Here is a 25,838-nt window from a genome sequence, read left to right as displayed (position 1 = left end):
TAGACAAATATTACTTTTTAAATATTTTAAAAATAAAATACGGCTGTGTCAATAGAATTATAGCCTATTGATTAAACATTTTTAAAATAAATGCGGAACTGATTTCCAGTGATATAACCATTGCATAAATAATACAATAGTTTATAATTTAACTTACTTTAGGCAATTTTTTTTAACAATGACATTTTAAAACGTCTCCAATTACCTCAATTCGTTTTGGATCAGATTTCTCCAAGACATAGCCTAACTTTTAATTTTAACAATTTAATTTTCATTCACAGTAATGTCTTACAAGAAGAAGCAAAATGTTGGATATAAAAGTAGACGATGGAGCGATTTGTTAGATAACATTTATTTATTTATCGTGTTTGATAAACACTGGCATCGAGCCAATTCAACGTCACATAAACGTGCATTTATTACCCTACCAATGTGACTCGGTTTGTCAATTGAGAAGATTCTATTGTTGGTAAAAGGGATGGTCGCCACTCTCGCACGTTTTTAAAAACCCATTATTTGACCAGAACTTATACATTTTAATGATAAATGTCCGGCTGGTTATCGTGTGTCTATAATATCCAATTGCCATATGTGAAGTTTTTGTCGGAAATTTTTCTACGTGCGTGATTCACTAAATGGTTATAAACAAATACCTCTTTGACAGTATTAAAATTACTTCAGACTGAACCGTTTCATCGATATAAGTCATTGTACAGTACGTTCGTTACTCTTCTGTTGCCAATTTACAGGTTAGTGTAATTGTTTTGTTTCTATTTCGAATTTTTTGAGCTTCTCTTTGTAATTAATTCTGAAGATAGACTAGCATTAAAGTGTACTGTACATTAAATGAGATTTCGAACATTTTAAAATTTATTATTTATATCGTTTATTGAAACATTAAAAACCTTTATAAGTGCGGTAGAAGTGTTCAACGTCAATCGAAACACATGGTTGAGGGGTTTGATGAGTAATGATAGGTTATAAAGACAGTGTATTTGATTTTCTCTCTATCACAGCAAAGTTTTAATTAATATTTTATATTTTTAGAATATAAATTCAAATCACAATACATTAAACTCCAATTATCCGGATCACCCTCCGTCTTAATTAATTCGACAATTGGAATTTTTTTCTTAATATTTCCACACTATTTTTAACTTTTCAGTTACTTATTTATTTTTCAGTTTACTATGATACTTCATATAATTTCATTCACACTATTTTTAGTTTTAAAGAGAATTTTCGAAGAGGGACACACAAATACACACACACTCTCTCTCCATTCTACTTAATTAAAATTATATTAATTGTATTTAATAAGGAAAAAAGTCAGACCAGCAAAATAGTATATTAACAGTATCTGATTACATATCAGTTAACTAAATAGAATGATTTATTTTGCTTAAATTTATATTAATTCCTCGTTCCATGCTTTTTAGCATGTACAGTTTTCGTGATAAACAACCATCTTTTTAAAATAGTAAAAAGTAAAATATAAGATATAATTAATGATTCGAAACAAATAAATTATTTCTACATTAAATATTTAAAATATTCAAATTTCAGACGTTCTGGTGTACTTATTATTCTTTAAATCAATTTATTATTGAATTTAAATTTTAAAACATATTTATATTATATTTTAAAGAAGATTAACATATTTAAATTAACAGTTTCTATAGCTATATTAGGAAATTTTATGGAGAACGACAGGACTATAAATGGTACGACTTCCGCTAAGTATTCTGAGAATAACGCATTTAAAGTAAATTTATTTCGTGGGTTTCTATAAAACCAATAATTGTTTACTTTAATTCAAAATGATTTTTACATTTCTAGACGATATTTTATCATTATTTGTGCTATCAATAGAACATAATGTATGCAATCCTAATCACTAAATGTAGATAGTTTTAAAAGATCCGTGTCGAGGTAAAAGATCAAGGTTTCATTTTTGTGTTTTAATTTAGATTCTAATACTATAATAGTAAATAATAATTAATAATTTAATCAGTTTATTAACAGTAAAATAAATATTTTTTTCTTAGAAAATTGATAAATTTATGTGTTTGGATTGTTTTCTCTCTCTTGCAAATCTATCTTTCAGATCTATAAAATTTAAACATCTGAAGATTGCCTTTGTCGAAGGTTAATTCAAGTTTTGTTTGTCATTTTATTTGTGTCAATGTTATATTTGTTTTAGTTTAGATGGTACTGATACAGATCGAAATAAGTTTTTTTAAAAGTATGCTATCTATATTTACGGTTTTTTATACACAATATCTGAAAATTTATTCCTAGATTTTAAAATCAATAGATTGCATTATCTGTTTTCTATCATTAATTAAGGTTTTCTTTATTTGGTTAACTCCAGTTGAGTGCCAACTGGATAGTCTCGCCGTACACATCACCTTACCGTTGTGAAGAATGATGTGATATAAATCAAGTTCATTTGTAAGAAAATCCAGCAAAGAGTTGCGTAACTTTCTCGGCAATATTTAAAACTGTGTATGGTGCCGTTTGTTAAGAGATTTTATTAAGAAACGTTTTATAAAAATTAATTAATTATAAAATGGCAAAAAGCTTAATTTTTAAAGTACAGATGAGTTTTATAAAAAAAATAAAATTGTATTGCTAATAACGAGTAAAATCTTCATTACGTCCGACCCTACTCGAGATATGACACACGACCCCCTCTATCACTCCTGGATATTTAACCACCAACATTTAATAGCATCAATACCTCTAATAAACAAACTTTCCTGCAAAATTTCAGAAATTTTCGACAAAAGACACAGGAGTTATCAATCTTCAAAATGGTGAAGTAAATCGTGCACCCCATACACTAATATCCATACATACAGAAGAAATCACGTTTTTTCATTTTTTGATGTCGCAAGGTGCTCTGAGTCCAAAAGTAATCGGGATTCGTAATCGGAAAAGTATTTACGTGGACGATCATGTAAACACTAATAAGATGACCTCGTGGTCGTCCACGAGGTCGGCACGTCGAAGTGAACCCGCTTACAGTCGAGTCCTGAGTCTCCGAGACAGTCTCGTCGCAAAAATGGTTTTGCCGTTTTACTTGTTTCTATATATGAGGCATTGATGCTATTTAATTTTGACGATTAAAGGTTACACGGGTGAGAGATGGAGTCATGTGTCATATCTCCAATGGGGTACGACTTAATTAATTTTACTTATTATTATCATTTAAATTTTATATCGTAGTATAATTGAAAATTATCGGACCTCCTTCTTGGAGCCGTATTCTGGTAATCGTTTCTTGTCTTCGAGAGTATGTCTGCATTACAATCTGGTTCTGATTGGCTAAACATTTACTTACGTCCGTTATGTTACGTATTGGAGAACATTCTCCATCTTGGGAAAGATTATTTCGAGATGGAGATAACGCTTTTGATCATTTTTAAAAGCGGCCACTTTACATTTCACTCGGGAGCGCCACTGACTACATCTGTTTTTAAATGATTCAACATCAGTTACTGCACCATTGAATATCCTGTTAATCCTATTCGTTATCCGTCTCTCAAAGTATTTTTCGAAATATTGTCATTTAATTTCTCCTTAACTAAGTACAGATCAGTTCTATAGCTAGATTGGCGGAGCTAGAAGGAAAAATCGTGACTGGTAGTTTTGTTTTTTCAGCCGACCTATTAGCCATTGTTTAAGTGTAAAAATAAGTAACGGTAGCGTAAGTTTACGTGACGAAAGCAAAAACATGTACAGTATATACATATATACTGTAAATAGGCATTATCGATTAAACCGAAGGGGCTTAGACACCTCATAGTCCCAAATTTCTATTTGTCGAGAAGATACTTTGACATTAGAACCCGTAAAAGCTTTATAAAACAAAACGAAACACGTCTTTGTCAAAACAACAACGTTTCTTTTTACCGTATAATTTTGTACTCTGCATTTTCGAAAATTTTAATTTCATTAGTTAAAATTCTGTACTCTGTTGCGCGCACAATAGATCGACATGTAAAATCAACCTAGTAGAACTGTAACGTCAACAGCAAAGACGACACCGTTACGAGTGATCAGAATCGCCTTTGTCTCAGTCTCTCGTATTGACGTCATTCGTCTCCGAAAGAAGAGACGAGAGATAAATTACAGATTTTGAATTACATTACCTGATTTAGGATCTTTCCCAATCAGGTAAGTGATCATTCTGGTCACTTACTCGATTAAGACAGCTCCTGCTGCCCTTAACCTCTTGTCCGGCTTCCAAAAAAGTCGAGCAGAACCATGGAAACTTTTAGTGTTTCTTTTTACGATATTCTCTCGCAGTTAACTTTAAATAATGATAAATTTATAAAATTCAAATCGTGACGAATCTCTGTATGTAATGATTTTATCGAATTGAAAAGAAATGAATTTATTTTGCACTGTGTATTACAGTAACAATTTAAGGATGTTATTCTTTCTGATTATTTCCAAATTTGATCACTGATTTAAATTTTTATCTTCACCCGGATAAAATCTGATTATAATGTTTATAATTGAGAACGCAATAGTTTCATTTTTGGAAGAATAATTATATGTGTGATTATATTAACATCTAATCACACCGACGATGATTAGATGATAATGTAATAATATCGATGATTGATAGCAGCAGAGATTATCGCTTTATGGAAAATAAAATGAAATAAAAATAGTAATGACCAGCAAAATCCAACCGAAATAAAAATAGTAATGACAACATCCAGCAAATTATAGATTTACGGTAATTTCACTCGTTTTCATTACATGGAATATTATATTTGTATAATATAACAAATGTAAGCATATATCTTGACTTTATTTTGAAGATAATACTAAATCCGGTTTAAAAGAATAGGAATTAATAATTTATTATTATTATTTCAATTATTATATGTTAATTAAATTATAAAATTGTAATTGAGGGATGCAAGAATTGATGATAACGTTTAACATTACAGAGAAGTTGAGCTCTGTTTTAGATGTAGTAAAGAACTTATTATAGGAGGTTTCGGTGATAAAGTAAAACAGTTTTTTTCAAGCTATGAGTTGTTATTATTTTTCACAACTTTTTAAAATGTTCTTTATGTAGCAGCATAGCTTACTTGCCAAATCTCGTCAATACGAGTTTGGATCTATTGATATTTGCCACTCTTCAGTTGCCAATTACTGCATTGCGCTGCCTTTAAATTTGTTTTAAAATATTGCTTATTTATTTAACTTTTTACTTTTAAAAATCAACACTAAAATCTATTGTAATATCTGGTTGTGTTGGGAATATGTCAATAGAACTTTTCTTATTAAATTAATATCTAGTCACTTAAAAATGAATCATTTTAAAGTGAAATGCTAACCGTAAATATGAATCATCGTCAAGATCTAGATTATAATGAATCAGCAATACTTTCGATATACTTTATATATACATAAAATCTATATATTCTATCTATAAAATATGTTATGTAAATTATCAAATTAATCGAAGTTTTGTAAAAACAAACGTCCTTCGATGTACAGTACAAATGATTGCCACGTGTACAAAAGAAAAATCACGTAAAATAGTTAATTTAAGTATTTATGTATGTAAATTTTTTATATCAATACTATTGATATAAATGTACAGGATGGTCTTAATTAAACTTACACTACTGAAAGCCTTGTATAGCTCGATCTGACAATCAAAATGGTACTAAATTTGGGGGAACTAATGGGAAGAAGGATTCCGCGAAAAACTGTGGCAAGGGTTCACTAAGGAGCAATGAACCCACTCCACCCTGGGCGCTCTATACAAGCTCTCGACGACCCCTTACTTCATTGTATGTAAGATTATTAGAGTCAGATTATATTAGCAAAGAGGAATTCGTTGATTTTGTTGAAAACTGAAAGGTCACTGTTAGTAATGCCGAATTGACTTACAATGTTAGATTAATTAGTAATTGTAGATTACAAAATTTGGCTAATTGAAACTCGAGTTAGCTACTAAAGACTCGTCTTTCGTAAGTTGAAGCAAAAGTTTTATTTATGTAAATTATGTGTCTTTTTTATGTAAATCTTGTCCGAGCAAAAACAGATTTATATTCTTCAAAATACACTGAAAAATAGAGAATAAAAATTTATTATAGAAATATCATTTTTTTTCTTTCCTGGAAGAAATAAACAAATAATATTTTTTATTTCCAGCATCCTGGTTTGAACAAAGCTTCGTTTTCGCCAGCCAATGTCTTGTACCACATATCACATAGGGCAGGAAAACAGTAGAGCAGCAAGGATGACTGTTCCATCCTTTCGACCCATTCAACCAGGATTTAAAAGTAAACAGTCGCGCAGAAAACTGAAAAAAATTGTGGAGAAATACGGAGAAAATCTGCCACCAACGGAAACAGAATTCGAAGATCAATCGGAAGAATTGGATATTCTTTGCGAAATGATTAGAAAAGACTTTGAAACGAAAAGATTTTTTGAAATTCGAGGATTCTGCTGCCATTGCGGCAAGAAATTCGGAGGAGAATACGACGTTTGTTTACATGCTAACAAGACAGTTTGCGGTGTATGGAACTGCGTTAAATATAAGTTTACTCTGAATAGGACAAAAGTAAAGATTTGGACCGCTTTTCTTTACGATTCGTTTTGTCATGGGTGCGAGAAAGAATTCGACGGTTGGACGGAATTAGAGAAACACAAAACTAACACCGAATGCGGACAAAAGTATCCAGAATTGATTATGAATCGGCAATTACATCTCGTTATTTTTATGAAGAAAAACAGTTATTTTTCTTATTATAAATTGCGTTTTTTGAAGACATTTCGCTTATAGTCTGCATCAGTTTTGAAGAAACTTTAATATATTAACGATATTAAATATATAATTTTTTTTAATGAAATATAACCAAGATTGCCAAAATTGTAATGAAGTATTTAAATTACTTTATTAAAATATCCGATATTTAGATTTTTATTAAATAATTTTTGTGTAAAATATTCTATGAGAGAGTGAATGTTCGACTGGAAGAAATCAAATCCGCTTTCCCAAGTTTTTTGAATTGCTTTTATGCTTATACAGTAGACCCCTATAACACGGATTCGTATAACACGGCGAAAATCGGTATATTTTTATTTGTAATAGAAATTTATTATTTATACACGGAATGACACCGCTACTGCTAAACGCCACTAGAGAGCGTCTGGGCTAATAGAATAGAAGGATTAGAAGTACAAAGTAATCTAATAATAGCGAGGTTGAGGCCGAAGTTTTCAACGCGAAAACGTGTACGTCGGACGTTCGGCGCCGCTTTCCTGCAAGCCTAGAAGTTTGACAATAATGTTTGAAAAGTCTGTGGAATCGTGCTCAACATTCCAAACGCTATTGTCAAACTTCTAGGCTTGCAGGAAAGCGACGCCGAACGTCCGACGTATACGTTTTCGCGTTGAAAACTTCGGCCTCAACTTCGCTAATATCAAGTTGTGATATTGGAAAGACAGACAATCGGACGGCAGTGGAAATTTATAAGTTTACATTTTTTTTTTTTTTTTTAAATTACAGCCCGATTAGAAGCTTTTGCCAATAAACTGCGTAATTTGGCTTTTTAATTTGCATTGAAGCGGTTGGCGTGTGAGATCTGTATACGGAAACAACTCTAGTCACTATGTAAGGGAACTCCCAGATAACATGCCGGTAGACGAATTTCAGGTATATTTTTTGTAAATACGATCTGTAGAGAATAATTTGATACATTTCCACAGATTGATATTAAAAACTTTTATGGAATTTTATAAAGATTCATGCTGTTGGACTACTCGTACTCTGGACCGCACCTAGTTCGAAAGATAGACAGTCTTTAATGGGTAATGTTATTTTAAACTTTTAATGAAAAAACCCACGTTTTTAGTTATTATATAAATGTATATTTAACATTAATTCCAATATACAAGCTCTTAACACCAACATTTAGGAGGTAACAACCCGCAATAACTGCTGTGCTGTTTGTACACATGTATTTGTAACACGTACAGACAATTATAAGGTACGTTTTATGGAGTGTTGTGTATGCTGTTGTATTGTTTACTTTAAATATCTGTTTGTACTCTTTTCTTATGTAAAAAACACCTTTTGTTGTTTAGTTGGCTGAAGAGGGGCATCGGCCCGAAACGCGCGATGTAAAAAGCGTTCCAACCGAATAAAGGATGAAAATTTGCCCAGTGTTTTAAATCTACTGTCACTGCATTGTGTCTTCGCAAGAAAGAAAAAAAAAACTTACCATACAGCACTTAGATATGCAATGGTCAATAAAACGATCATAAAACATATATTTTTAGTCAGTACAACGATAAAAGTACCAAGTTTTATAATTTGTTTTATTATACTTTAAATACATACTTTCCTTCTCTTGCTAGGAAAATATGTTGTGAAGAACTTTACTAAAATCTTTGGATCAACCCAGCCACTTGCTACAAAATTGAGCTTTAAGTGATTTATATAATTTTGTGTGGTTAATCGTAAAAAATTGGATTATTAAGACAAGTTGTCACCATATTCTATCTTCGGCCATGAACTACGATTCTCTAAGAGTCATCTTCGTACACATCAACTCCACTATACGTTAAAATTTTACTTCTGTGCCAGTCGACGTCTTGATTTGTAGGCCTAAGAGTTGTTAAATAAACTAGTAAAAAAAATCCAGCAACGAGTTGTGTAACTTTCCCGGCTGTTATGAAACCTTAATATAAATTTTATACTATTAAATAAATTTGTGTGTAGCACCATTATTTATGAGATTTTGTCAAAAAACTTATATTTTTAGTTGTTATAAAATGGCAAAAGGCTTAATTTTGAGGGTAGAAATTAATTTTATAAAAAATTGCAAATGTTAATAATGAGTAAAATCTTTAAGTCCGACCCTATTCCAGATATGATCCACGATCTCCTCGACCTTTAACTACCAAAATTTAATCGCATCGATCCCCCTAATATACAAAGGGCGCATTTTTTTATGCAGCGAAAGTGTAGCTAAATGACGTCACGAGCAGCGTTGACCATTTAAAAACTGGTTTCAGAGGGTTAGCTGTATAGCGCTTCTCGAGCGCTGCATAAAAATACGCTCCCAAACCTTCCTGCAAAATTTCAGAAATTTTCGACAAAAATCATGGGATTATTAAGCTTCAAATTGAGTAAATAAAATCGTGCTCACTCTACACACACACACATCCATACAAACAGAAAAAACCGCAACCTTTTTCATTTCTCTATGTTTCGAGGTCTCCCCGAGTCAAAAAATAAAAAATGTTCCAATAGTTTCTTCCCCTCTGTTATATTAACAGAGCCGGGAGAGTAAAATGCTTGTTTTACTAGCGAAGTTGAGGCTGAAGTTTTAAACGCGAAAACGTGTACGTCGGACGTTGAGCGCCACTTTCCTGTAAGCCTAGGAGTTTGACAATGGCGTTTGGAAAGTCAGTGGAATCATGCTCGACATTCCAAACGCCATTGTCAAACTTTTAGGCTTACAGGAAAGCGGCGCCGAACGTCCGACTACACGTTTTCGCGTTTAAAACTTCGGCCTCAACCTCGCTACTATCTTTTACACGTAATAAACGTTCAGACGCAAGCCAAACTAAATATGTACATCTGCACAAACACCGCGGTACAAATATGGCGCAGGAAGCGGAGCGATAACGATTTGGTCACATGAGATGATGAGATTATATGATTTAATATCATTAATTTTTACGGTACCATCTACCAGTGCGTCTGTTGAGCGCAGTTTTTCGGCCAGGAACACTCGGGCAGCGGAAAAATTGTCGTCGCTAGCGTTGCTTTCGATAGAAAAAGAGCTTTTAAATACGTTGATGGAGTCGACGACCAGCGACTTTTATGATAAAGTAATTAACGACTTTGCGGAAAAAATCGCCGAATAGAATTAATTTATAAAAAATTAAAAAAACAAGTTTTTCTATCACTGTTTGTATCATATCAATTTGTATTATGTATGTATTAATATAAATCACAACCGTACCCAGCAGAATTAAATAAAAAACATAAACCAACACCTTAATGTTCGCTGAGAGATTTTTTAATGTAACAAACGTTTTCGATCTATTCGTTAGATCATCGTCAGGTTAAAAAGAATATTTCTTAAATGGAACACCAATTTCAAAATTCAAACCATTAATAACCAATAACATTAATAAAATAACTGATACATTATAAAAGATACAACAAGTGTAAAATAAGAACTCATTACCCGTACCCAAGTATTAATGTTACCTATCCTAACTAGAAATAATTCAATTTAAAGTATACTAAAGTTCAAGCGCCTCCTATAAGTTTTTAACGGAATATTTCCAAGCCGAAGGAAGACCCTCCGCGTCCCTTGCGTTAATGCATTTTTCTTTTAGCTTGCTTCTGTAAATTTCCATCTTTTCAGCTGTTCTTGCCAAAGTTGGGGAATGTACCTGTTTTATGATTTTCGCCTCATTCCACCGTACCAAGGATCCTTCAGCTTGCCCCATCTGGGCTAGTACCGTTGTATTGGACCCTTTTCTAATATCATACTTATGTTCCTTCATCCTTATTCCTAGGTTTCTAGTGGTAACCCCCACGTACTCTTTATTAATACCTAACAGCTGGTTCTCGTAGGGAATCTTATACACACCTGCCTTATCTTCTTTTTTAACTAACCCTTTATCGTTTCTAAGTATTTTATACAAATTCGGAGCCCTTTTTAAGATCACCCTTGCATCCTTCATGCTTGCTATTTCTTTCATAATCCCTCCTAGATATTTATTGAATGTAAATTTCGTGTACCTATAAGGCCCTTGTCTAGTGTCTTTATCACTACTGGTCTCAAATTTTCTAATAATTCCCTCGATAACTTTCCTCTTATAACCTAATGTTCCTGCTATCCGTATAATTCTTTCTATCTCCGTAACTCGGTCTATCACATTTTCACAGTATATAAAGGCCCTTCTAATCAAAGCTCTAAATGCCGCTAACTTATATTTATAAGGGTCATAAGAGCTAGCAGGGATATATAGTGGGCTATGCGTTGGTTTAATGAATACGCCAGTGGATATATGCCCTTTGTTAAATACGATATTAATGTCTAAGAAATGCAACATCCTGGAGCTTTTTTGCTCTAGCTTCAGGTTAAGGCCTTCTTCGTTTTCGTTAATTCTATCCACAAAGTTAGCAATTACCCGATTGTTCTTCCATATTATGAAAATGTCATCTACATATCTCTTGTAGTATACTATATCACTTTCGAATCCGCGCAGCACTTTTAATTCTACTTTTCTAACAACAAGTTCGCAAAGGAGCCCCGAAATTGGGCTTCCCATTGGTACTCCCCTTTTTTGCTTAAATGTTTGGTCTTCGTAAACGAAGAAGGATTCGCAACATACTAGGTTAGCCATTTCTATAACCTCTTTTCTGTGCTGTGTTAACGTTGGGTTTTCTTTAAACAAGAATTCCAACAGCGCTTCTACGCAGGATTCAACCTTAATAGACGGGTACAAACTTTCGTAATCTAAAACAGTTCCCACTTCTTCATCCATCAAAGTGATGCTGTTTAGATCTTCAACTACCATAACAGGATCCTTTACCACAAACTTATTACTTTCCATCAGTGTGGAGACGTATTCTCGCAATCTTTTTTCTAGGAAAAATGTAGGAGCTTTTCGTTTTTCCACAATAGGCCTAGACCAGGGCTCCCTAGACTCTTTGCATTCGCTAAAACCCATAAAGAGGGTAAGGAAATAAGGCCTATTGTGGAAAAACGAAAAGCTCCTACATTTTTCCTAGAAAAAAGATTGCGAGAATACGTCTCCACACTGATGGAAAGTAATAAGTTTGTGGTAAAGGATCCTGTTATGGTAGTTGAAGATCTAAACAGCATCACTTTGATGGATGAAGAAGTGGGAACTGTTTTAGATTACGAAAGTTTGTACCCGTCTATTAAGGTTGAATCCTGCGTAGAAGCGCTGTTGGAATTCTTGTTTAAAGAAAACCCAACGTTAACACAGCACAGAAAAGAGGTTATAGAAATGGCTAACCTAGTATGTTGCGAATCCTTCTTCGTTTACGAAGACCAAACATTTAAGCAAAAAAGGGGAGTACCAATGGGAAGCCCAATTTCGGGGCTCCTTTGCGAACTTGTTGTTAGAAAAGTAGAATTAAAAGTGCTGCGCGGATTCGAAAGTGATATAGTATACTACAAGAGATATGTAGATGACATTTTCATAATATGGAAGAACAATCGGGTAATTGCTAACTTTGTGGATAGAATTAACGAAAACGAAGAAGGCCTTAACCTGAAGCTAGAGCAAAAAAGCTCCAGGATGTTGCATTTCTTAGACATTAATATCGTATTTAACAAAGGGCATATATCCACTGGCGTATTCATTAAACCAACGCATAGCCCACTATATATCCCTGCTAGCTCTTATGACCCTTATAAATATAAGTTAGCGGCATTTAGAGCTTTGATTAGAAGGGCCTTTATATACTGTGAAAATGTGATAGACCGAGTTACGGAGATAGAAAGAATTATACGGATAGCAGGAACATTAGGTTATAAGAGGAAAGTTATCGAGGGAATTATTAGAAAATTTGAGACCAGTAGTGATAAAGACACTAGACAAGGGCCTTATAGGTACACGAAATTTACATTCAATAAATATCTAGGAGGGATTATGAAAGAAATAGCAAGCATGAAGGATGCAAGGGTGATCTTAAAAAGGGCTCCGAATTTGTATAAAATACTTAGAAACGATAAAGGGTTAGTTAAAAAAGAAGATAAGGCAGGTGTGTATAAGATTCCCTACGAGAACCAGCTGTTAGGTATTAATAAAGAGTACGTGGGGGTTACCACTAGAAACCTAGGAATAAGGATGAAGGAACATAAGTATGATATTAGAAAAGGGTCCAATACAACGGTACTAGCCCAGATGGGGCAAGCTGAAGGATCCTTGGTACGGTGGAATGAGGCGAAAATCATAAAACAGGTACATTCCCCAACTTTGGCAAGAACAGCTGAAAAGATGGAAATTTACAGAAGCAAGCTAAAAGAAAAATGCATTAACGCAAGGGACGCGGAGGGTCTTCCTTCGGCTTGGAAATATTCCGTTAAAAACTTATAGGAGGCGCTTGAACTTTAGTATACTTTAAATTGAATTATTTCTAGTTAGGATAGGTAACATTAATACTTGGGTACGGGTAATGAGTTCTTATTTTACACTTGTTGTATCTTTTATAATGTATCAGTTATTTTATTAATGTTATTGGTTATTAATGGTTTGAATTTTGAAATTGGTGTTCCATTTAAGAAATATTCTTTTTAACCTGACGATGATCTAACGAATAGATCGAAAACGTTTGTTACATTAAAAAATCTCTCAGCGAACATTAAGGTGTTGGTTTATGTTTTTTATTTAATTCTGCTGGGTACGGTTGTGATTTATATTAATACATACATAATACAAATTGATATGATACAAACAGTGATAGAAAAACTTGTTTTTTTAATTTTTTATAAATTAATTCTATTCGGCGATTTTTTCCGCAAAGTCGTTAATTACTTTATCATAAAAGTCGCTGGTCGTCGACTCCATCAACGTATTTAAAAGCTCTTTTTCTATCGAAAGCAACGCTAGCGACGACAATTTTTCCTCTGCCCGAGTGTTCCTGGCCGAAAAACTGCGCTCAACAGACGCACTGGTAGATGGTACCGTAAAAATTAATGATATTAAATCATATAATTCTTTTAGTACGTATTTGTTCGGATCGACATTAATTATAATATGTTTTATGTTTAAGAGTTACTTGTCAATATAGTCCGGACACGAATATAAATATTGCAATTCGCTACGTAATTTAGATAAATCAAAAAATTTCCCATAAAATTTACTTAATTTATAGAATTAAAACACGCTTGAAAAAATTGTTTTTCATAATATTAAAATTATTAACATCTAAAAGTGATAAAAATTCTAAAGATTTTATGTCTGAAAATCTGTCAATATATTTACAGTATAATTTTAAAAAAATTATAATCAAATATAACTTTGCAAACAAAACGTACTGTACATAAAAATAACATTGAATACTCTCTACTTTTTAAATCTTAAACAATTCACTTAGTCAGATAGCTCCCTACCCAGTGGCTAAGGGATAGAATCGTTGGAAGCGTTACACGTGTGTAGCTTCCACCAGCTAAATCGGCTGAGGTTGGTGCTCTGTAAAGCCAGAGTCATTAGATTAACCTACCGACTCTATGATTCGAGAAATAAAGAAAAGAGTAAACGACCTTCAAATCATTACGACTCGCGATTACATAATATCGAAGCGCAAAGCAGTTATGAAAATGTGCAGTCGACAAACAGCTGCACTTTGTAAACAATGTACACGATGTTGGATCACAACAAATTTATCAGTTACCTAAAGAGCTAGGTGTATTGGATTTCCAAACAAAAACTGGACAACTGATCAGAAATCTTTAAGTGATAATTCTTGTTTGGACCATGGAAAAATGTGCCAAGAAAATCTTGAGAAAAGGGACAAAAGTTTAAAATATGGAAATGATCTGAGTTATAATATGAGGGAAGTAACTCTGGCAGATAATTCAAAAGCAATGGAAAGTGCGACATTTACAAAAAATTTATTTATGTATGAACCAACAAAATTGGAAGAAACAGTTAAAGAAAAGAAAACGAAAAGGATTAGTGATCCAAGATGGCATACATTAAGTACTGAACCTTCTGGAAGATCAGAAATTTATTTTAAGCAGGATTTTATTAATGAGGTTTATGAGAAAGCGTATTTCAATCATCTGAACAAATATATCAAATGGGAACTTAAAGAAGTATGGAATTCACGTGGAATAAAATATCCTCAACCAAGAATGGTGGCTTGGTTTGGCCCTTTTCCTTATAGTTATTCTGGAATGATATTAAAAGCAAATAAGAAGTTCCCAGAAATTGCGTTAGAAATTAAGAACAAAATAGAGGATTTGTTGAAGTTGCAAGGAAGAACTGTCACATTTAATTCTGTTCTTCTGAACAAGTATCGTGATGGAAAAGATGGAGTGGCATGGCACAGTGACAGCAAACTTTCTATGGGAGTTGATCCATTAATTGCTTCTGTATCTCTTGGTGAAACGAGAAAATTTGAAATGAAAAAAAGGTCTGAAGAACCTAACAAAGATTCTGCAGATAATGTAATATATTTAGAATCTGGAAGTTTGCTTTTAATGGATGGTGTTATGCAGCAAGATTGGCTGCATAGAGTACCAAAAGAATATCATGATAAAAGTACAAGAATAAACTTGACCTTTTGAAGAGTATATCCTATTGATTAGAAAAAGATTTTTCAAAAGTTTTCAAGGGAGTTTGATTGATTTGTTTGTCTGACAATTATTAAAAACAGTAAATTACAACTATACATATAATGAACTTGGAATAAGCAATACGTTACATAGTTAAAAACTTTATTAAATTTAAAATAATCAACAAAATATTGAATTTTATAATAAAATTTTAAACTGTATTGTGTATTGTCTGTGAAATCAATAAGATAGCAATCTAGTTCACATTTGAGAAATTATTATGCAAATAAAATTATTATAATTTTATAACTGCTGGTCAAAAAATAAAATAAATAATTATAAGAATGTACTTGTTATAATTAATTCATAATAATATGTGGGTATAAAACCACAAGTAGCTAACTCTAAATTTTTTTCTGTTTTTCAATAATAGAGTACTGTATTCCTATTATATTGAGCATATTTTATTTAGGACCATAAGCAGATACTGTATATGAAATTCCAAACGATTACATAAAATAGTAAAGTTTTTGGAGTGATTAAAACTTATTATTTTTGGTCAATCCTGTTTTCTGAAAATTAGATTCACAGTTAGCTACTTATGGTTCTATGATAATGCTTTTCTTGATTTCCTTATTTTCAAAATTTCTATTAACTGAATATTTGGTTACTACAGTTGTCCTACCAATCTGAAAAGATTCTGTATACTATCATATTACTGAAATATTTTATTTACTGTAAAGATTATCACATAATATGCTAATTGAAATATGTAAAATAGTATAATCTGGAAATTTTAATCAGTTATCTGTTTATTATACTATGAAGTACAATTTATTCAAAAATTTCATCCATGATTTCTGAATAGAGTATTGAAATTAAATTAATGTGTTTATTGTCGGAACGAAGTGACGACTAATACTTGACTTCATGCATTCCTTGTCAACACATAACTCTAGAATGAGTTGTCCGATCTTGATGAAATTTTCTAGGACGACTCATCATCACTCAAGTATGAACTGATTAAAATTTCAACTCTCGAAAATGATCCAATTTTGTAGAACTGGAGATAGGGGTCAAAACGAAGATCGCGTTTTTCTTCAGTATGGCTCATTTTTGAGAGTAGAAATTTTAATCAGTTCATTCTTGAGTGATGATGAGTCGTCCTAGCATCATCAAGATCGGAAAACTCATTCTAGAGTTATAATGTTGACAAGGTTGCATGAGGTCAAGTGTTAGTTGCTTCCTGCACGCATGTGTGGAAGCGTCATCTAGTAGTCGGAAAATATGACAAGCATTAAAATGGTAATTTTGAAAGGTAAATGTTATCGCTAACTAGATACACAACAAATATAAAGAATATTATAGAATAATAAGTTTTCTTTTTGAAACGTGGAGCAGCAGCGATCAATATTGATGGCTTTACGATCCATTTTCTCCTTCGTCTTCCTATCGTTAGTACGAAATTTCGATCTCTAAATAGAGAAGCTGCACAGAGATTCCAGATTGAGATGAAGTCTCTCAAATTCATCATCATCGATGAAATGTCAATGATTGGTGCAAGAATGCTTTACATGATCGAGAGAAGATTGAGGGAGAAAACCCAGAGAAAGATGAGCCGTTTGGTGAATTCTTTGTCTATTTGTTTGGTGATTTTCGTCTGCTTCCTCCTGTTAAAGATACTCCTCTCTACTCGAGTGTTTTTACAATGTAATGTCCCAACAAGATAGGGACCTTGTTGGGACATTACATTACATTTGCATTTGATTTGATTCTTTTGAGAAGTTCATTGAACTTAGTAATTCTCATAGACAAAATAGCGCAGATAGTTCCTTCACAGATGTCTTACAACATCTAGCTTCGGGTGATTTCTCTGATACAGATCTGAACATTCTGACGACAAGAGATTGAGCCTATTTATCCAGAGATGAACTCGATCAGTTCCAAACAGCAGTAGAGCTATGTCCAACAATTGAGCAAGTTAAACAAAGCAACGAAGACTACTTGCAGTCAACTGGATGCCCTCTTGCTTATATAGCATCTGAAAACACTTCAGATATTGCCCCGCTTTCGTCCAAAGATGACTCAGCTCTTGGTCTTTCCAAATATTTGAATCTCTCAGTTAATGCCAGAATCATGCCGAGAGTCAACTTATGGGTGCAAGGAGGTCTCATCAATGGTTCACTAGGAACTATATGCTACATTATATATGCTCCTAATGCTCGCCTTCCAGCTCTTCCTCTGTTTATTTTAGTGAAATTCGATAGCTATGGGGACCTTTCATCTATAATAATCTGTTTCCAATAATCCCCATAACATGCTCTTTGAACGATGGCAGTATATTGCCATCTCGTAGACAGTTTCTCCTTACCTTAGCATACTCGATGACTATACATAAATCATAGGGATTAACTCTTCCAAAAATCAAAATAGATATAGGGAAAAAAGAGACAGCTATCGGTCTTACCTATGTTACATTGAGTCAAGTGAAAAAAATAACTGACATAGTATTTTTAGAGTTACAATAAAAATCGCTACCAGTCAATCTGTAAGTCCAAGGCCCATAGTGATAGACAGAATTTCATGAGACGTTGGTATAGCAATTAATTAATGGCTTATTCTGACCTTATATTTGTACCTTTAAATGATCCAATAGAAATCATATATATTGTTGAGAACGAATGATTATTTGTTTCTTTTTTTCCTCATAATCTAGAAAATAAAGGTGTGAGTAGCTTTGTTCCGACTACATGCTGATACAGCATTACTTAACTAGTTTTAAATGGATTAGAAAATTATGATATTTATTCACAAGGATAGAGAGCTATAATATTGCATCATTTACAATATAAATAAAATGTGTTTAATGTAGAAACTTAAAATGATCAGATAATATATACTAAATCCTAAGGCAAACTAAAATTTATATAGTAAAGTCACCAAGGAAAGTAATTATCTATAGTAGTAGTGTACAATCTCACAGATTTATTTAAGAAAAAAAAAAAAAATACAAATCTTTGTGAATAAACATAGTTATCTAAATAAGAAAATGCAATCTCATAAATAAAAATGTCTTTTTGCTCAAAATTGTCGTTAAAACATTTTTTCCCCCTGTCTAAGTCTTGATTTGATGAATACACACTAACAATTAGTTTTACACAGTAGAGTCTGTATTTCTGACTACAATATAAAGCAACGAATGTAAATTATTAGAAACTGGTTATTTCACGGTTCTTCTTTGTTACTGGAGATACAAAGAATAAAATATCATTTGTTATAAGCAAAAAAATATACAAAATATGATAAAAAGTTTTGTGAAAATTATACTAAATTTTCTTCATAAAATTATTTTACAATCAATTGTAAACTTTCCTTTAATATCAAGTTCTTAATGTGCATTACATAGGTAAACAAAATATTCCTTTTGATCTTTTGTGTTAACAAGATTATTTTCATTAATGAGGGCTAAACAATGTTACTGTATGAACAAACTTTTTCTCACAGAATATTTTAAGAAAATTCAGATATAGATTAAACTTATCTATTTTGCATTTACGAAATTCAGAATAATTTACAAATTTATTTTTTAAATTCCATTTAAATTTAGTTCATATACCCTGTTGAAAATTCTCAATATGGAATACAGAAAACAATTTTCTTTTAATAATCAATCAAAAGCCATATTAGATATGAATAAATATATATTTAGTTGCAACTGATAGTCATCATTATTTATAATATACTTAATTTCAAAATTTGCTATTAAATTTTATCAAAATTATAACAAATTTAGAAAAAAGTTTTTTTTTTTATAAATTACTGAAAATATCCATTTTTTCATTAATGAAGAAGAAATGAAAGTTTAGTTATTTAAAATAATTCTCAAATACACACACTAACATGTAAAATGTGATTTAGATTTTATTTTTCAAACAGTTTTCAAAACATTTGTTTGAACATCTACTCACACCTGCTGAACATCACAGCACTTCATAGATGCTGGCACAAGGATACCTGTTTTTTATTGATGCATTTGATTTATCAAATGCCTTTTTTATTTTTTTATTTTTAACTTTGCAAAAATTGGAAGTGGCTGATACAAAATATGCCTCTCTTGAAAGAAGCAAAGGGAAGCATAAGTGCTATGGAAACATTACAGTTGTAAACCATCAGTGAGAATTGCAGGCACATTAAGAAATGGCAATTATTTCAAAATTTTATTTTATTTCATATTTTTTTTAATGTATGAACCTTTTGTTTATGAATTCAGTGATTTTTTGATGAATGCACACTAAAATTGCCGATGGTTATAACTGTATCGTTCCCTTACATGAATTACAGTATGTGACTGTCAACACTGCATCAGCAGTGCATGTTGCTAAGACACCAAAACTGGATGGACTCCTGTTGAGCAAAGGGATCGGCACTTGAACAAGAATGGGATGAAAGTCACTTTTGTCATAGACTGAAAAATAGTACATGTACCAATGTTTCTTGTCTGATTTAAATGGAAAGGCTCAGCTTCTCTTATATATGTGTATGTATGTATATATATAATATATATATATATATATTTAAACAGTTCTGGCTTCCATGACAAATGAGAAGTCACACACATACACACACATGCACACATTTTTAAACAACATAATATGAACAAGACTGACTGTGTGCTTCAAGGAACATTGTGGGGGAAAATGAAAGCCCTTGCAAATATGAAATGCACTATTAATTTCCAACAGCAACATTTTTATACAACAAATCATGCACAAAAAAAAACACTAACACAAGATGTACAATCACATGTGGTGCATATGACAAAACATACCACAAAATTCATCACAGTAATGACTATGTCACAACTTAATACTGGAGTAAAATTTTCCACTGTTATACTAAATAAGTACCATTTCTGTTCTGAGGAACATTACAGTGAAACTACAAATTCATTGTGACTTCTTTGGCAATAGTAAATAAGTTATTTTTCATAAAATTATATAACTCTAAACTGATTTTTTATACATTCTGCTTTGCACACAAACAGAGCTAGCTTTTTAACTGCTCTATCTCATTCATTCTGTAAATTACACACAGGAGATTAAACTCCTATTTATCTTTCAACTATACTATATTATAGTTCACCCATTTTGTGTGCTTTTGTGATCAACTATCACAATGCTCTTTAATATCTTTGATATGTTCTAGAAGAGCACTGCCATGGAATAAGTGCTTTTGGGTGTATTATTCTCTAATCATCCAAGGCAGTTTGTGCAATTTAAGTGAAAATTCTGTGTATATTCTATATCAATTCTTTTAGAAATTACAGCTAAATTACTTTTTTTCAAATAAGCTGTCTAAAGAGCCACACAGAGTTCAGGCTTAAAAAATATTACAAATGTGTACAATTTTTAAGACACCACATCATTAAAAGCCAATAATAGCTTGGCTTTTCTTGGCAAGGAAAAATTTAAGCTGCAGATTACTGCAGTTGGTCAAGGGCCATTTTCTGGCAATAATTTATCTTGAAATAATTTATATCCATGAGTGATGACAGCAACTGCAGTTGCATGCTTGTACGTATATATACATCCATTTGTTCTTGAGTTTTCAAACAAATTACATTTGATAAAAAAGGAAGCAGCACTGGTGAAATGCTGCCGTTTCCAGTTTCTAATTTGAAACAATACATTAAGTAACTTTCAGCTTTTTTGCACTTTGTAAAACACCTTCTCCTTCTACAGCTTCTAACATATTACTGGCAATTGTTACTTGTGGTTGACCAATGAGACCTGGCTGTAACGCTGCATTCAGTTTTGTAACAGTGTCCTTGATTCCATTAGTTATTGTTATATTGGAACAGCTGCCAATAAAAGAGGAACTATGAGGCACATTGCTGCAGTTTGAATCCATTGAAGAACCATTTTCAACAATAATTTTTGTACTATGTGTTGATGAAGGAGTGACTAAATTCTTCTGAATTGAAAGAGGAGCATCTTTTCCACACCTTAGTTTTGTTCCAAGCCCTATAAACTATAAAAGTAACTATTAGATTAAAATTTTAATCATAATATACTACTATTATGGTTCTCTATCATTCTTCTTTATTTAAAAGTCATTAAAAAGATTTAAAGAAGTATTTTTCATCCCCATTTAATTAAAAGTACCCCTGTTCAATGCTAAAGTATCTAGAGAGAGAGAGAGACAGGTTTAGTAGTCTAAATGCAACCAAATTGGTATAGTGACATTTCAAAATATACAGAAGACATTTCCAAGAAAAAATATTACTACTAAAACTTGCCACTACGGCACTTTTGGCTCTACAACATCAAACATTTTATTTGTACAACACACTCATGCTACATAAAGATGTTAGCAATGCAGGGAATGATGCTCAATGTGTCTCCATTCTAAAGGTGTAGAGCCTGAACAGTCTGTTCAATGGCCAATTGTAATAACATTCAGGGCCGGATTTACCAATCCAGGGGCCCTAGGCACAAATTCGGTGGGGGCCCCCTTTAAGAGTAGGCAAATTTGATGATTTAGAAAATTTACACAAAATACTGTACTTTAAACTAGATTTCAACTAGGAAGTTGTAAATTTCATTTAAAAATAAGGTTATTGTAAGCATATACATATTTTATTGTGTAAAACTAATTATTTTAATTTAATTGAAAAATACCTATGTAAAATTTTTTTCCCGAAATTTTCCGATGTTTCGTAGGTTTTTTCCAGGGTTTGGTTTTCTTTGCCTGTGGCCCTCATGATTAGGCCAAGGCCATACTAGGCTGTCACAGTAACAGGAAAGAAAAGTTATGTTTAAACATAGTTTTGTGGGGGCCCTGGGCACTGGCCCCAAATGTCCTTATGTAAATCCGGCCCTGATAACATCATATACTGCATGCAATAAGTATCACAAAGGATCAATTGCAATTGGCTGTTCATTGCCTTCAAAATGGGAACCACATTGAACAACATTCCTGTATCACTAAAATCTTTGTACAGAATGAATATATTTTGTTCAAATAAAATGTTTAGCACTTACCATAGTATTGAGTTTTGGTACCAGTTTCTTTATGGAAATGTCTTCTGCATAATCCTGAGGTGTCATCTTAGCAATTCAAATGCAGCCAAATCTGGGAAATCTCTCTCTAGACAGGAACTTTAATACAATCACCCAGTTAAAAAAAATACGAAATAAAATAAAATAAAAAAAGAGGGGTCTTGCTTGTTTGTCTTCTGTCCGTCCATTTATCTTGTCTAGTTTGTCGTTGTGTTTGTTTGTTTACACACTGTCACACTGTCTAGCTGTTAAGTAGTATTAAGATTTGCAATCGCGTTCAGTTTTATTAGTATTAAGTAGATATAAGTCTTCCTACTAACAGCCACTTGGCACTAACTTCTACACTTAGCTATTCGTGGTGGCACTCAATTAGTGGTGTTTGCTACACTCAGGTTTTCTTAATTTTTCAAATGTATCATTTGAAAATTAATTTTGAAAAATAATTAGTAGTCAGAGTCAATAGTTCCTTGTCATTAACAATTTTTCCTCACTGTCATAAAGAGTTATTATTGTATAAAAAAGAAGAAACCAGTATAACCATGTCTACAACATTAGCAAACCAACACTGTTTTGAACGTAGGTGGGTCAGATAATTTGTGCATAAGGTTTTCACACAGTTTGACTATAGAAATTGACTCTTGTTGCAGAATCTTAAAACAAAGAAAGAGAATACATTTAGCTAATTTAGTTTAAAAAAAGGTTTCCCTAAATCACATCTAATCAATGAACTGCAAGTAGATTGAAAAATCTTTTTTCAATTCATTAGACAAAATTCTTAAATTAATGTCATCACAATGATATTGAAATAGGCTCCAAATAAAGAGTGTACAGAGTATAATTAAATAAATATCACAGAAAATTGTGATCTATAATATACAGTAATACCTTGGTTTTTGTTAACTTTGGTTATTGTCAGTTTCGATTTTCGTCGACATGCTCAAGTGACCTCGCTGCTAATTTTGCAAAAACAAAGCGCAACCCACACATTTTCTGACACAGTGTGGCGGAAAACCATTTCTCATTGTGTGAACATTACCCCACGATGACCCACCATTTGGCAACAATTCCGTTCCCTGAACACTGGGAGTTCGGTCGTGGGTTCATGCTTCGCCAGGACGGGCTGGCCACATGAAGTTTTCTGGGTTTTCTCCACGTCTGTAAAGTCTGAATAGGGGCCAGTTACCCTTAAACGGATTTCCCAGAAGGCATTATTCCCACGATATGAATATCATAAATGCATACAACTAATATTACACGACAATTACGTCACACTTTACCATGGGGCGATATAGGCTAGAAGCTTGTGTCCAACTAGCTTTTACAAGACAAAACATTACCTCGTGTGTCTAGCCGAACAATTCCATTGCTTTTATCTTAATGCTAATTATCTTATCTTTAATGTTAATGCTTTTATCTTTATGTTAATTAGTCTTTTATGTTAATTTCTTATTGCTTTTAGTATTTAACGCTATATTAATTCTTTATAAAATGTGTTTTTGGTATGTATTTTGGAGTGTCTAGAATGAATTAATTAGATTTACATTGATTCATATGGAAGTAATTGCCTCGGTTTTCGTCGGTTTCAGATTTTGCTGATTGTTTTTGGATGGATTATTGATGAAAACTGAGGTATCACTGTACTTCAATTGAATAATATATTATAGAAATCCAGTAAAATACAAAAAATCTTGTAAAATTTAGAAATTACAAATTCAAAAATTTGTAATTTCTAAATTTTTTAAATTTGAAGTTTTTTGTCTATTTGCTATTAATTTAAAATAAAGAAATGGGCTATAATTTTCAAATTGTAGACCTACATATTCTCATTGTCATCCATCTCTCTGTCCATCATTAATCTCAAAAACAGTAGGATGAAAATTGAAACCAGATATGGAAAGCTTAGGACTGGAGACCCCAATTATACAAACTTCTGATCTGGACCAGAAGTCACAATAAATAATTGCTCACCTGCATCATCAAGGATTCAATAAGAAATCCAAGAATACTTCTGAAAAGATTTTTTTATATTTAAACAATATTAATAAATTGCATTAACATGAAAAAATTTTTAATTCAATTAAATCAGTTATTTCAATAAACTATTTCTTTTAATTGTTAATTAATTAAACTAAAAATGAAGATGAGCATTAAATCAGTATCATTAAGACAACACACACACACACAAACACACCACACACACACACACACACACACACACACACACATATATATATATAGCTTTGCCATCTATTCTTTTACACTTATTTTCCACTGCATTGTAATTGAAATAATTTATAACTATTATTACTTTTCCATTTTTGGCTTTAATTACAGACAGATATTAAAATAAATGAGCAATTATTTGTAGTGACAATGCCGGGTTACAATTTTTTACATCTTAACACACAGTGCTCATATCCTGCCCCTGTACACCATACTTTTCCTGTGCTGGTCATCTATCTAACTTTGTCCTGGAGAAAATTTTTAAATTGAAATAACATAACTCCCAGTCAAAACTAGAAGTTCAAATATAGTTAATTGGCGTCTCTGACTCCTAAGCTTTCCATGTCTTATCTTGACTTTATCTAACTCAATTCTCGAGATTAAGGACAGATGCCAGTGAAAATTTATAAGTCTGCAATTTTAAAATTGCAGCCCAATAAATAAATATTGCATTCTTTACCATTTTGATCAATAAACCTAACCCAATCGTTTATGTAAGTGATGGATTTAAATCCATCATTTTCATAAACAATTGTTTTCAGTTACATTAGTAGACATCACTTGATTCAAATATAGAACATTGCTAAAAATACAGAATAATTTTAAAATAAAATACAATAAGATTATTTCATTAAATAATATCTAAATGTACATTGATAAACAATAACAAATATAAAGACGTACAACATTTATAAACACATGTGTATATATAGTGCATTATTACTTACATAAATAACTCTAACCAATGCAAATATGCATTGGATAGTTATTTAAGTAATAAAATACACCTTAAGTATTTTAAGTAATAAAGTTCTTAGATGTTTGTTACATACACATAATATGTTTTAATAAACATTATGTATCTTTATATTTGTTACATTTAGATGCTACTTATGAAGTTACTATTTATTTCATTTATCTTAACATATTTTATTTTGAATTTATTTTATAATACTTGTATACTTAACATGATGATGGCTACTAATAAAGCTGAAAACATTTGTTTATTAAAAATTAATGCTTGATTTTAAAGGATTTTTTCATCAAGCCATGTAATCTTTATAGATTATGCACATGCACAAAGAGAGAGATTGGATCTGAGCATTATGTACTTGTTCACTCTCTAAGTTATATAAATTAATCAAACCACATTTAGTCACATCTAGTTTATGAAATATTAATGCTTCATTTTATATTTTGAGAATTTTCATAAATATGAAAAGATTGTTGC

The 25,838-nt window shown here is 31.9% G+C and overlaps 4 protein-coding genes and 2 long non-coding RNA genes across 17 annotated transcripts in view; 4 read left to right on the top strand and 2 right to left on the bottom strand.

Moving 5' to 3' along the window:
* The first annotated feature begins 606 nt into the window (after window positions 1-606).
* On the top strand, window positions 607-6,691 carry LOC136984720 (uncharacterized). The gene is made up of 2 exons (XR_010882229.1): window positions 607-749; window positions 6,190-6,691. It is a non-coding gene; the product is annotated as an uncharacterized lncRNA (long non-coding RNA).
* A 709-nt stretch (window positions 6,692-7,400) lies between these two features.
* Window positions 7,401-8,200, top strand: LOC136984721 (uncharacterized). Its single transcript, XR_010882230.1, has 4 exons — window positions 7,401-7,696; window positions 7,785-7,851; window positions 7,959-8,030; window positions 8,128-8,200. It is a non-coding gene; the product is annotated as an uncharacterized lncRNA (long non-coding RNA).
* Window positions 8,201-10,320: 2,120 nt separating this feature from the next.
* Window positions 10,321-11,742, bottom strand: LOC136984665 (uncharacterized). Its single transcript, XM_067281740.1, has one exon. The coding sequence runs from the start codon at window positions 11,740-11,742 to the stop codon at window positions 10,321-10,323; it is 1,422 nt and encodes a 473-aa protein (XP_067137841.1).
* Window positions 11,743-11,835: 93 nt separating this feature from the next.
* Window positions 11,836-13,140, top strand: LOC136984664 (uncharacterized). The gene has a single exon (XM_067281739.1). It carries the CDS (start codon window positions 11,836-11,838, stop codon window positions 13,138-13,140), a length of 1,305 nt encoding a protein of 434 aa, XP_067137840.1.
* A 1,301-nt stretch (window positions 13,141-14,441) lies between these two features.
* On the top strand, window positions 14,442-15,639 carry LOC136984640 (alpha-ketoglutarate-dependent dioxygenase alkB homolog 3-like). Its single transcript, XM_067281708.1, has one exon. The coding sequence runs from the start codon at window positions 14,529-14,531 to the stop codon at window positions 15,333-15,335; it is 807 nt and encodes a 268-aa protein (XP_067137809.1). The 5' UTR covers window positions 14,442-14,528; the 3' UTR covers window positions 15,336-15,639.
* Window positions 15,640-19,219: 3,580 nt separating this feature from the next.
* Window positions 19,220-25,838, bottom strand: part of LOC136984696 (DNA-binding protein RFX2-like) — a 162,677-nt gene continuing 156,058 nt past the window's right edge. For all 12 annotated transcript variants that reach the window (XM_067281782.1, XM_067281779.1, XM_067281780.1 and 9 more), the window contains one exon: window positions 19,220-21,353. In XM_067281782.1, the coding sequence (XP_067137883.1) occupies window positions 21,012-21,353 (342 nt within the window). In that variant the 3' untranslated portion in view covers window positions 19,220-21,011. The remainder of the gene's footprint in view (window positions 21,354-25,838) is intronic.

Source organism: Centruroides vittatus, unplaced genomic scaffold (assembly GCF_030686945.1).
Source record: "Centruroides vittatus isolate TY-2023 unplaced genomic scaffold, ASM3068694v2 contig_926, whole genome shotgun sequence".
Lineage (NCBI taxonomy): Eukaryota > Metazoa > Arthropoda > Arachnida > Scorpiones > Buthidae > Centruroides > Centruroides vittatus.
The sequence above is the reverse complement of the archived record's forward strand: the minus strand, read 5'-3'. Positions and strand labels throughout refer to the sequence as shown.

Excerpts from the sequence above, each read along its gene's own strand:
- LOC136984665 (XM_067281740.1), bottom strand. The coding sequence starts at position 11,742 with ATGGGTTTTAGCGAATGCAAAGAGTCTAGGGAGCCCTGGTCTAGGCCT.
- LOC136984664 (XM_067281739.1), top strand. The coding sequence starts at position 11,836 with ATGGAAAGTAATAAGTTTGTGGTAAAGGATCCTGTTATGGTAGTTGAA.
- LOC136984640 (XM_067281708.1), top strand. The coding sequence starts at position 14,529 with ATGTGCCAAGAAAATCTTGAGAAAAGGGACAAAAGTTTAAAATATGGA.